This window comes from Calonectris borealis, chromosome 4 (genome assembly GCF_964195595.1).
Source record: "Calonectris borealis chromosome 4, bCalBor7.hap1.2, whole genome shotgun sequence".
Lineage (NCBI taxonomy): Eukaryota > Metazoa > Chordata > Aves > Procellariiformes > Procellariidae > Calonectris > Calonectris borealis.
In genome coordinates this window covers 1,990,645-2,003,337 of record NC_134315.1, presented here as the reverse complement: position 1 = coordinate 2,003,337, position 12,693 = coordinate 1,990,645, and the positions used below count along the sequence as shown (strand labels likewise).

General features: G+C 43.7%; 1 protein-coding gene across 4 annotated transcripts in view; it reads left to right on the top strand.

The window, feature by feature from the left end:
- Positions 1-12,693, top strand: part of SFXN5 (sideroflexin 5) — a 107,246-nt gene that overhangs the window by 20,533 nt on the left and 74,020 nt on the right. For all 4 annotated transcript variants that reach the window (XM_075148341.1, XM_075148339.1, XM_075148340.1 and 1 more), the window contains one exon: positions 3,012-3,089. In XM_075148341.1, the coding sequence (XP_075004442.1) occupies positions 3,012-3,089 (78 nt within the window). The remainder of the gene's footprint in view (positions 1-3,011; positions 3,090-12,693) is intronic.

Genomic DNA, 12,693 nt, shown 5'->3' with positions numbered 1-12,693 from the left:
AAGTGCTCGCACCTAGCACTAAAATAGAGTCCAGTTTTGGCCCTGACCATCTTTCTTTGAGATCCTTCATGCTCTCAACGTAGCTAGTCCCCTTCGGGGCTGGGATTGAACGCACCAGCAGTCGAGGGTGATGCCAAAATCTGCGAGTGGATCTAAGTCTCATCTGGTAAGAGAAATCCAGAGCAGGATTCTGGGAAGGACTCTGGGAAGTGCTGAGCAAGTGGCTTAGCAAAGCGCGAGAAGGACAATTGCAGCTCTTTCTGCAGGGGCATGTCAGGCATGGAGCGTGGGACAGGCTGAGTCAGAGGGAGCCGATTTCAGGACAACAGACCCAGAAATAGGGCAGAAAACAAAAAATTTATCACTTGTTACGCGTGTGTAGCGACACAGGGCCGTGAACTTCAGGCTGGTAGCACTGACCTCGGCATCAGCACCCAACGGGAGCAAGCCTCATCTCTGAGCCCACATTTTGCCAAGAATATACAGTTTTTTGCAGAGGTCGTTCCTATCTGATGCTAAGCCTCATTTGCCGTCTTTGTACAGACTCCACTTCTGCTGAGTAGCTGCTAATCAGGGCAAGCATATATAAAATACCAGGGCTGGAAATAACGTGGCGCTGATGATGTGAGCTCAGTCAGTGTAAAAACGGTCGTGGATCCAATCCCAGCCAGCTTGCTCTGCAAAGTGAAGGAATTGCCACTATTCCATATGTCCCGTGTATTGAACGTTTTAAGGACAATAGTCATTCATTAATTGCTGCTTTCAGGTTGGCGTAACTGCTGGCGCTTCCAAGGAAACGTACTCTTTGATGTTTGCATGAAAGAGAGAAAAGTAGTTTCCCTGCAACCGATCCCATGGACGCGAGCTCGTAATGAGCTCAGGGACGCTCGCCTTATTTACAGGAGGGTTGTGAGAGCGGAGCTTGCAGTGACGACGAGGAGCCTTGACACGATTGCACTCAAGCTACAGGGCTTTAGATGAGCCACCATCACACTACATGTTATTTTAGACAAAATATTCTGTATTTATGAAATGTCCTCCGGCACTAATATTAGAAAAGCTGCCAAAACAACAGAGCTAGTGCAGAAATATCAAATCGAAGTTGATGTTACTCATCTGGATGACAGATAACCTGCAGGAGGCTTTTGAAAACGTTTAGCTGAGTGATTTGTTTGGCTTTAAATATTTGGGAGCTGTTACTCGGTGATCTGGTGCTTTCTGCAGGCTTGAATAAGCGGTTTTATCCCCACTGAAGCCGCTCTTTATATCCTGACTTGTTCCTCTTTAGCTTGGACTAATCAAAGAATCTTTCTACCTGTCTACTTCTGCCCTGTGTTTTTTTTATTTCAAGAAATATATAAAGTGTATATATATACTCTATATAATATAGTGCATATATATGCACACTATATATATATTTCTTGAAATTATTATATATATACAGTTCTTGAAAGTATTATATGTATATATAAACTTTGACTGCTTGAACTGCAGAACACTTTTTTTATATTTCTATATATATGAATAATTATTCTGGGAGTAAATTGATGATTCTGACAGGCTGGTAGCACGGTTTAATGCTCTTGTGATCCCTTGAACACATAAAATGTATTTATTCTTCTATTTTGTCACAATGTGAGGAAGATCTTTCTTTACACATGCATGTACTTGAATTGCTAGTGACAGTCGGATTCTAACTCTAATTGCACTGATGACTGACTGGTATTTTTAGAGACACATAATCAGTTGCAAAAACCCCATCTGAATGAATGTGTAACAGGCGCCGTAAAAAAGCAGCACAGGTCAGCGGTTCAGCATCGCGGCGCTCTGAGATCCATCTGAAGTATATGAAAATGTCATGGTATTTCAGCTAAATTAACTCAACTTGGACTTCAACGCACAGTTACAAAGCGGTGCTATTATGTCGCCTTGCGTGCCGCTAAAAGCTAGATGCTGTGGAGCTGCTCTTTATATGGCTGTGCTGGGATCGGGCTAAAACTTGCTGCGTTGTAACTTTTCAATGGGCACTGAGTTCTTAGCGGTGATGGTTAATATGTGCAGGCTTCCACCTTGCTCTTCCCTTCAGCTATACCTCCCCAGTACGGCATTGGGAGAGTGTGCGGGGGCAAAGTCAGGTCTTCAGTCCAAGCCTGTTGACATCTCTGGGAGATCATAGAATCATAGAATCATACAGGTTGGAAAAGACCTCTAAGATCATCGTGTCCAACCGTCAACCCAACACCACCATGCCCACTACACCATGTCCCTAAGGGCCTCATCTACACGTCTTTTAAATACCTCCAGGGATGGTGACTCCACCACTTCCCTGGGCAGCCTGTTCCAAGGCCTGACCACTCTTTCAGTAAAGAAATTTTTCCTAATGTTCAATCTAAACCTCCCTTGGCGCAACTTGAGGCCATTTCCTCTTGTCCTATCGCTAGTTACTTGGGAGAAGAGACCAACACCCACCTCGCTACACCCTCCTTTCAGGTAGTTGTAGAGCGCGATGAGGTCTCCCCTCAGCCTCCTCTTCTCCAGGCTAATACTCGTCTGAGAGTTGGCATGGAGTGATACCAATGTCTGAGATGTCTTTAGGGTATTCTGCAGTGCACCTAAATGCATCCGTTTTGTCTTAAACTCTTTTCTACCTTTAAGTGAGAACTCATTCATCTCCAAGATTTATCAGATCTCTGGTATCACACTGCAGACTCTCAAGTTTTTATGATGTCTTCCATAGATGCATTGTGAGGGGGAGTTTTTTGTATTTTCTCTTTTGTTTCTTCCTCTATGCCACTTCTGTGGTTAGATACAAAACAGCAGGGCTGTGCCTACCAGGAAAACAAGTGTCCATGCATCCTTTTTTTTTTTTTTTCAATATCATATGGGTAAAAGGACCCATCATAAGGTTTGCATGAAAGAAGATATAATTCTATAACTTAAATTCATTGCCTTCAAGAAAACAATTTAGTGCAGGACCAATGTTGCAGACCGTGCTACTGTTTTATTTGCAGAGCCGTCTGAAGGAAGCTGTGCAGTTGTTGGAGGATTACAAGCATGGGACTTTGCCCCCGGGGGTCACCAACAAAGAGGTAAGAGGAAAAAGCCTTTTGTTAAATTTCTACTTCTTCCTGTAGTCTAAAGGAGGGGGTAATAAGGTGTCATCTTAGGCTGTGTCTACATTCAAATGCATTACTGCGGGGCTTTTTTCGTGTTTCTATTGGTAGAATCCCATACCGGCTCTCTTCAGTTGATTGCTGACCTCTGCAGTGTCGCTTCTGGTCCCTTGCAACTCAGCTGCCAGTGTGTTACAGTGAATTTGGGTTGTTCTGAAGTTCCCACATGATAAATGTTGCTGAACAGAAGTGATAGCCAGGGGCTTGCAGAACAAGCATACAAGTTTTTTATTTAGAATAAGTAGAAAGTTTGGGGTTTCTGACTTGCAGAGTTACCAATTACCTTTGGCCAATGCTATTGCTTTCCTTTCCCTTGCAAAGTGCTTGTGAAATTAAAAAAAAAAAGTAATTTTCTTTTTTTAGCTGAAGGAAACCCTGCTGTCAGTTCTGTAGGTTCTTGTACCAGCAACTGTGATGCATCAGCTTCCTCTCCTACTGTGTTCCTGTTGATTATAATAATGGCCATTCCTTCACTGAAATAAATGTTGTTTGGGCTACATATAACCCCCTCATGTCCTCATGTTGTAGATTATACCATCAGTAATGGTACTTTTTGCTGGGTGATGTTCCTACTGTTGGGATGGAAGCTGAAGGAGGTTGTGGAAACCCTACTGCTGCGAAGGTCTTAGCAGAGTTTAGGCAGTTGCTGAGAAAAGGGTCATTTTTGGTAGAACTTCATTCTGCTTTGGGACAGAGGGATGGACTGGGTGGTCTCTCCAAGACCCTGTCAGTCCTGTTTTCTGGACTTTTGTCTGATATTAATCTATATGAACACATGAAACTTGTGGAAGCAGAGATGAGTATTGCAGAGGGGCTAGACTGCTTTTTGAGCCTTTTACCTCCAAATTAGTAGCACGAAACAAAGATCATTGATCTTCCTGTGGGTATTATCTCAAACTATTTTCCGTGTGTGGACACTTGACCATAACACTGACACAGGGGCTGTTTTTGCGGTGCGTGTTTGTGCGTCCAGCACAAAAGACTTCAGTCCTATGTAATTTAATGTAATATAAAGAAAGTGTGAATTGATTGGCAGACCTGCTTCAGGAGATATAAGAAGTGACCATGCCAAAGGACCAGTGCACCTCCCAAGTAAACAGTGATGGAAATGGTAGAGAGCTCTTCTCCCATGCCCCGTAGGTCAAATAACCTCTTTTTCCTGCTCACGTGTGATAATTTCTTCTCATGAGAGACAACTATAGCAGGTAAATGAAGAAAACTGAGATTTGCATTCACTTTCGAAAGTGGCTGCTTGAGTGGTAGGTGCTGTGCTGGGAAAGAGGCATGGCTTCGACAAAAAATAAACGGGAAATATCCCCTCCCTGCGTGATGTGTGGTACGAGGCATTGCTCTCCTGGTCTTTTGATGTCACTGCATTCTTTCAACCATAATCTGATGGTAAGAAAAAAGAAACCGGGGTTGAGGAAAGGAGAAAAGCAAAGAATGATGCAGCAGCAGATGACTCAGTTCCCATCTGCCTTCAGGCAGATGAAATACAAGCCATTCGCTGTGGCAAACCACGCAGACTTTTGACCTACATTTTGGGTTTGCGTAGTGACAAACCTCGGATATACCCAGAGTTCATTCAGAATCGCATTGAGAGAGAGCAGACAAAAGTATCGCGCTTCTTGTTTCCCTCAGTCATGACAACGTATGCAGGAGGTGAACCTTGTTATGCAAGTTGGAGGGTTTTGAGTCTAAAATAAAGGTATGGGGCGGAGGAGGAGAGAGAAAATGATGCCAAAAATGCCTTTCCTAGAGAAATGTTAGCACATCAGTGTAAAAAATAATATTTTTTGTAGTAAAATCTTGATGTGGTTCGCTTTGATCACAGTGTCAATTATGTTAGAGGGGTTTATGTAGTTTTGCTGACTGTAGGATAAAGTAGCTCTCCCAGGAGGAGCCTGGGGTGGAATTGCCGCATGTGCTTGTTGTTGTATTTAACTATGCTTTGCTGCATTAATTAAACGAAACCACAGGGAGAGGTGAGCAAGCCCTGAATAGATCCCACCAAGGCTGTGAGACTTGAATGTTCACCCGGGATACTGCAACCACTCTAAAAAGGGTAAAGATGGAAGGGACCCGAAAGCAGATGACAATCAGTGTGCTCGGGCTGCAGCGGGACAGGAGCAACCGCAATTATGAAGCAGCCGAAGCTGCCTTGTTAACCTGGAGAAAGGATCCATGAAACCAGCAGGTCCTTCTTCACTCCTGGAGTTGGCTGGTTGTAATGAAGCGGGAAGTTGAGCTAGCAGGGGTAAACGGGGCAATAAAAGCATCAAACGCTGTTTGGCACTCTTGCAATCCATCTGGGTGAAGGTGAATGGGAACTTCTGACTGGGTTAATTAGGAGCTTCCCAGTGTGGCATGATGGGCTGGCCATGATGGTGACGTTCCATGAGGCACACCTGAAAACCCTGAGTCCCTTTTGTCTGAATGCTCTTCTTCTCCCAAGTGTGCTCTTGAGTGGACTTGAATAAACTACTTGCCTGCATGTGGTTGCAGTGAAGCGGGTGAAAGTCTTCAAAATGGGGTTGTTGGTTATCTCTTGTGAGAGCATCATTATTGCCAAATGGGTGAATATCCCTATCCTGTCAAGCAGAGCCACCAATTTAGAAACAAACTTCTCCTGTAGGAGGGCATTACTTTGCAGTTTTAAGCTGTGGCACTGAAAACTGCAATTAATCATTGCACATTGTGGATATTCGTATGTGCTTTTCTCTTTGCATCGAAGGTGATCTTTGTAGTCTTTCATTGGCACTAGTTGTTTCCATCCCCTGGGGCATCTTCTTGTCATGCAGCTCACATGGTGTCATTCTGCCTTTGTGTTTCCTGCTGTGCCGCGGTCACAAAATAACGCTGAGCTTTCAGCTTTGCCAGTGATGACCATTTCTACCAAAGAACTAAAAGGCCCAGATGATCTGTATGAAAAGGGGGTTTCACTGAATGCTGAGGTTGCGGTGACCTCGGGCGTTGGGTGCTTCTCATATTGATTAGCCAAATACTCTCTTTTCCTTCTCTGAGAGGGAGAGGAAGATCTAACAGTCAATCAGATGGAAACAGGGCTGTGGTTGCTGTCTCTGCATGCAGGACGTAGGGCTGGATGCAGATCTCGGTGTATGCCACGAAACTTGAGCACTCTGAGCATCGGTTGTTTTCTACCTCTGAGGGCAGAGGGAAGGTGGAGGGGAGCGTGCGGGGAGATCTGGGTAGCTGGCAAGCTTGCCAGTGCTGAATTAAATACGAGGGTGCCAGATATATACAGCTGTAAGTGTCTCATTAATTACTGGTGCATTTGCAGAACATACGATGTGCTGGTTGATTGCTTTGGGGGAGGGGAAGCATCTCACTTGCATAGGTATCACCCCAAATTTTCTACCGGTGAACCAAAGATGCCTGGAGAATACATTTTTGCTTTCCTCAAGCTAAGTTTTACCATTTTTATGGCTTTTCTGTGCACCATTATCTGCAAGATGGACTCCGGCTACAAGGCATTAACAATTTGCAGTTGTTCTAGTGCTAATTCGGGAAAGGGTTTCGATGCAGCTCTGGAGAGGTGCCCACTTTGTGGCTCGCGTGGATGGGTTGATGTTGGAATAAAAGACTGAGCCGTCTGATGTTTTACGTAGCTGATAACTGAGTGTCACACACACCTCTGATGCACTGATGAAGTTGCCACACGCTGGCAGAAGAACAGCAGATGAGAGGTAATTTGATTTTTGACTGATTTTTTTTTTGTTTTTTACCCCTCTTTGACTGTGAACAGAGCTAATCACCTCGTGTTCACTGTGGGCAAGAAGCGTATACTGGAGTAGTGACTTGGCTCATCTGACGTGGTAATGCAACTGTATCTGAGAGAGGCTAATTCGCTATTATTATTCATCAAAAAGGCCAGGTAGAACTTCGTGTGATGCTCAAGAGAGAAGCACTCAACTTTATCTTCTTTGTTTAAGAGCTGATTCAGGTTTGGTTGCTAGAACCCCTTAGAGATGCAATTGCTACCCTTATAACAGGCTCTTTAGGCGTGGATTGGATATGGCACGTGTGTAGAAGAAATGCCTGAATGGTCTTCTGGGCTTCGTAATCAGGATTAAAATCATGATCACCTTAGAAGGCTTTAAAAATAACAGTTTGGACAGAGTTTTAATGCATTAGCTTTCTAAGAACCCAACCCCCCCAAATATCAGCTTTGAGATCAAGAAGACAACTTGTTTTGACAGAGTTGTTTCACTAATCTCCTGACTGATCCACTTTTGTGGTACGGTGCGTTTGACAGTGTTCAAATTCCATTTTTTCCCCTCATTCAGAAATTCGTGGTTCTCATGAAGGATGGCAGGCAGTAGCTGAAAGCATAACAACAGCTCAGCACAATCTATATCGCTTGCTGAAATGGTTTCATCACATGAAAAATGGAAAATATAAAAGCCTAAAGCTATGTAACGTCAAGTATCTCCTCCACACTTATCTTCTTGACAGGGTTCTTGTAGAGCGAGTCTTTCTCTTCTGCATTTTCAGAGCAGTTTTTTGAAAATGAGCTGAAATGGAACAATTATGGACTATCTAAAGAAAGAAAACCTCTGAAGAGCCATAATCACCTAAAGAAAAAAAACTCTCAAGAGCCATAATCATACTTTGCTCCAGTTCCCCGTGACCATCTCTAAGCCAGTTTCCAGAATAAATGCTGCTTCACTCCAGTTACTCTCTATGAGATGGACACCAGCACTGCCAACACCTACATCTCTTCCACTTTCAGGTCTCACACTCATCCAGTAGCTCCCGTACTTGCTCTTGAACTGGAGTGATTTCACCGCTCAGGAAAATGACCATTCATTCAAGATGGTAAAAACCTATTTCTTGGGCATCATTAGCAAAAATAAAGAATTGATCCCTTAACTGTCAATAGCTGCTAGACTGCTGATAGCTTTTTATTGAGGGAATCTATAGGGTTTTTTCCTACATTAGAAAAATGTTTTAAAAACATGATTTTTATCATAGGTGTATCAATTATATGTACTCAGCAAAACAGAGGACAAATAGCTGCTTGGTAAGTATTTATTCAGTGCTATGTATTGGAGCAAGAAAACATGCTCCAGTCTCTACTTCTTCAGCTTAGCTTATTTACCCAACTTTTCCTTTGAATATTTAAGAGCCAGTCTTGTATTTTATTAGATATGAAGTTGAGTGTTTCACATTCCACTTATTAAAATCCCACCAACCAAAAACATCCTGTGTAGTGGAAATACCCCGCACTGTAATTAAACCCCCTTTCTGATAGGCTCTTATGATTTCATAATTTTTCTCTAAATAAAAAGATATTATTGGTAATGCAACCATTTGGGGTGTATTTCTGTTCTCTTGGTCGATTGGGTTAGATATTTTAATAGGATTGGAGAACATGCTTGGAGAACAAACTCCCTGAAGGCTTTGGGGAGGTTTGGTCTCCTGGTGGGGGATTTTGGGTGGTTGCGTGTCTCTGTGTTGGGTGATTGAACTCCACGGATCCAGAAGTGTTTGATGGAAGAAACAGCTGTTTCTTATAATGGTTTACAAATTTTTGCTATGAAAACCTCAAGAACTGGTGAGTAAATTTCCTATTGCTTGGTTCTGCTTGGTGACCTCATCCGTTGATGTCCTTCTGCAGAGGGTAAGTGCATGTGAAGTGCCGACATGTCATCTGATGGCGTGTATCTCCTTTCATCTCCCGGTCCTGGAGGAAACTAAGAACTAGTAGGATCCTTAGAAGTGGGGAAAAAAAGGAAATGTGTAGGATTCACGTTGATGGGAGAAACTGGTTCAGTTGTCATTTACGTCCTGTCTTTTCCAGCTCCATAGGTGCTGATGTATTACTGCCCTTCCATGAGAGTTTCTTCATCTCCTCTGTTCTTTGCACTTTGTGCTCCTCATTTAAGTGGTCTCTCATTATACTTAAGCGACCTTTTTAGCTTACATTCCTTACAGACCGCTCCGCGGCAAGAGAGAGATGTGTTAAAAGGCCCACTGCTACAAGCCGTTTTTAATAACGGTTTCCACCGGCGGCTCCCGGGGTTGGCAGAATCCGGCCCTTCGCACGAAGCTCCGGTGGCTGGTGCGATCTGCGAGTGGGTAGGTGAAAATGACACACACAAGTGCACTGAGAGCCAATTTGCAGCAGAAGGTATAGACTGTAACATATCCAATTCTAAACAGGGCAGGCAATTCCCCAAACTGCCTCCTGGAGGGAATCTCCACTGGAGTAAAAAGGTTTCATTTGAGGGAATACTTTCTCCTATAAAAAACAGGGGTGATAAACTATCAGCCTGATAAACAAGGATGAAGCACCAGCTTGCTTAAAAGCGGACGTTTTCTCTAGCTCGGGAGGGTCGGTGCTGAGGTTTAGCCTCAAACCAAAGGGCTGTACCAACTGCGGGGCATAATGATGTGGCTTTTGTCCTTTATCCTCAGGCTTCTTTCACTAATTTGTAGGATTGCATCTGTGTCCTCTGTGTGTGCGAGTCCCTTTCCCAACCTGTCCAACAGACCAGCACAGATTGGAGGAACAGATTGATGCTGGCATGTCAGCAGTGGTAAAAGTTAAGAGAAGCAGCACTCGGCGGCTATCAGATACAGAGAGATTTAAATCACTCCCGTTTTACGACACAGCTGCTTTTTACTGTGTGATTTTTGTGCTCAGTGCTGCAGAAATGTGCATGGCAGAAAAGCCCTCTTAAACATCGATGAACATCAGATGTCGACAAAGATGTTCAGGCACCAAAGATCTGCCTTGGAAGGACTGTAGTAAGGTATCAGTGCTGGGGAACTTCAGGCTGCTCTTGACTTTCAGCTCTTCTCCCAAAATGCCTTATATTTTTATTTTCTTTGCTAGAATTCCCTGCAGTAATTCCGTGCTAGAACTACACTGCTGGCATGCCCAGCAAAACGTGTCCTTTCGGTTGTGCGCTGAATCATTTGTGTCTTTGAAATTGGGGTAGAAATAGCTGCTATCAGCTTAATATCACTGCCTAGTATCACTACTTATCAGCCTAATATCGCTCCAAACAGCAGCAGCCTCGGCTGATGAGCAAGTTAGGATCAGAGCCCTGATTTGCCCCATTTGTAGATTCATACCACTCTGTCTTAGTATCTAAACAAGAAGTAGAATACAGTCTAAGAAATATGGCGATGAAGGTTCATTGTCCTCTTCTACCTCCCCTCTGTCCCATCGGTCCTGATCTCAGGCTGGCACCCCGGCTTCTCCCTATGGTCCTGCCAGCAGAGAGAGGTAAAGAGCCACAGAATAGGAGAAGTGTCTGAGGGCGCTTCGTGTGCACTGAACAAGGACTTGCAAAGGTGAACGATGCTTTTTCTGTGCAAGGATTTATTTTTTAATGCCAGCATGGGGCCAACAAGAGGTTTAAAATCTTGTATAATGAACTAAATGCAACCCTTGTACATATGCAGCCGTTAGTCTTACAGAGATGACTCTGTCCTTAAATATGCACCCACAATAAAGATGGTACTTATTAAATTTATCGTTCCCTGAACTTTATATGTGAACTGGTACATATTTGTTCTGTGCCCAGAATATTGCAAGGGAAAGTGCGATGCCATGGCAGCGTGAGCTGATCTAAGTCGGCACTGCCATGTCTCTGCCTCCTCTCCTCCCGGCCATGTGTTCCCACCTCCTTGCTGGCTTGCACTGGCACAGCTGGTTCAGAGAGCTGATCTTAATAAAAACTAAAGCTCCCTTCCCCCACTCCCAAAATGCTTCATTTTTTGACTTGAGCAGCTCCCTGTATTTTCTCTCTGCTTTGTGTTGTCTGTACAATGTGGGGGATGGAGTGCACGCCTGGGATGGGGACGGACAGTGGGGCTGGTACCATAAACATATACCAGCTTGAGCTGCTGAAGGTGACATAAGTCTGTGATGGAGGTCGGAAATTAATCCAGGTTTCATAAGGCCAAGACTAAACATCTTGAGCTGTGCATCTTTTGCTGACTAAAATCCTTGTAGCTCCGAGACACCAGGTGTTCAGATTTTTGATCCATCCGAATCTTCCTCTTTGTCTGCTGTAGGATCGTAGGCTAATTCAGGCTGGAGGGGACCTCAGGAGGTCATCTAGTCCAACATAGGTCCCTAGATTTACTGTTGGAAGCCTGCCTGTTCATTTGACTGTATGTTTACTTATACATGCATGTTAAGATGCATGAATATCGATTTGTTAGAAAACAAGATAGCAGCGAGACAGCTCTGTTACCCGATTTGGTACCCTTAGAAACTCCACCCTGAAAGCTTCACCCCCTTCAACATAAGAGGGAAAAAGAAAAAAAACAATTAAAAATAAACCCAAACTGAATGATCTGTAGTGAGAGGAAAAATGCAGCTTTTTGAAGTTGTCCCCTGGAGACAGACACTTGCTATTCTCCAGCCAGCCCCTTCCTGCGAGCGTTGGCGGAGCATGAACCGTGGTGTGTCAGTTGTGACTTCTCACTCTTCAGCCTTTCCAAATGCAGTTTTGGCAACTTGCTGTTTTGAAACTGTTTCATTTCTTCCCCATTAGTATCAGTGAAGTGAAAAGAGGCTCAACAGCTTAATGGGCATATATTTATTACCGTGTTCTTCCTTCAATCATGTTAGCAGCGGGAAGAGCCGCTCATGCTGTCCCAGACACAGCAGAGAACAATGAATCTATCAGAGTCTAAACAGCATCCCTTTTGGAGAATAATAGCTTTTCTTAACAGTGTTGATGAAGAGCGAAGAGGTCCATTTGCAGTAAACTGTACTTTTTTTTCCTTCTGGTCTCTTGCAGGATACAATAAAACGTAGATATATGGGTTGTCCTGCGGCTTCCTTTTCTTTGCGAGAAAGTAGCCTGGTTGCTGGTCCAAGGGCTGAACTTGGACCTTCTCTCTTCTGCAATCTAAATATTTTTTGTGACACTAAGAGGGGTCAAACTTTTTAGGCATCATTTCCAGACTGTCAGAGGACAGAAGTCACCTAGGGAGCTTGGGCAGAAGTGTTGTAGGTTAACGCACCTTAAAGAAACCATGCTAAGTGCTACTGTTGATGCTCCTACTCAATTACAAACCTGCTTTGCTTCATCTCATCATTTGAGGATTAAGAGAGTTTATCTAAATTTACGTCTAGATTACAAATCAGATTAGATTCGCAAGCTCCGTATGGCTAAAATAAGCTGAAACAAATCTGGTCTTGAGCAACCTAGTTGCATTAGCAAGCCTGGTTTCCAAAGCTGTACTTTAAACCATGTAATGGCATCTAAGTCCTTCTGCAACCCTGGTGCAAGTAATGGTTTTCTGTGAGTGCTTCTTACTCTGCTTAAGTCTCTCCAGTAGAATGCTGTGCGGATTAATTAGTTAATGTTTATTGAGTGCTGCGAAGCTGCAAAGTGTTATTTAAGTGCTATCTTTTTTTATCAGTCAGGACTTGATTCTGTTTCCACCTACACTTGGTTTTATATCTGTGTAAATCTGTGTATTGCACTGGAATTGCTCGTGGTTTCCAATCCGGTTCCCAATGCCGAGG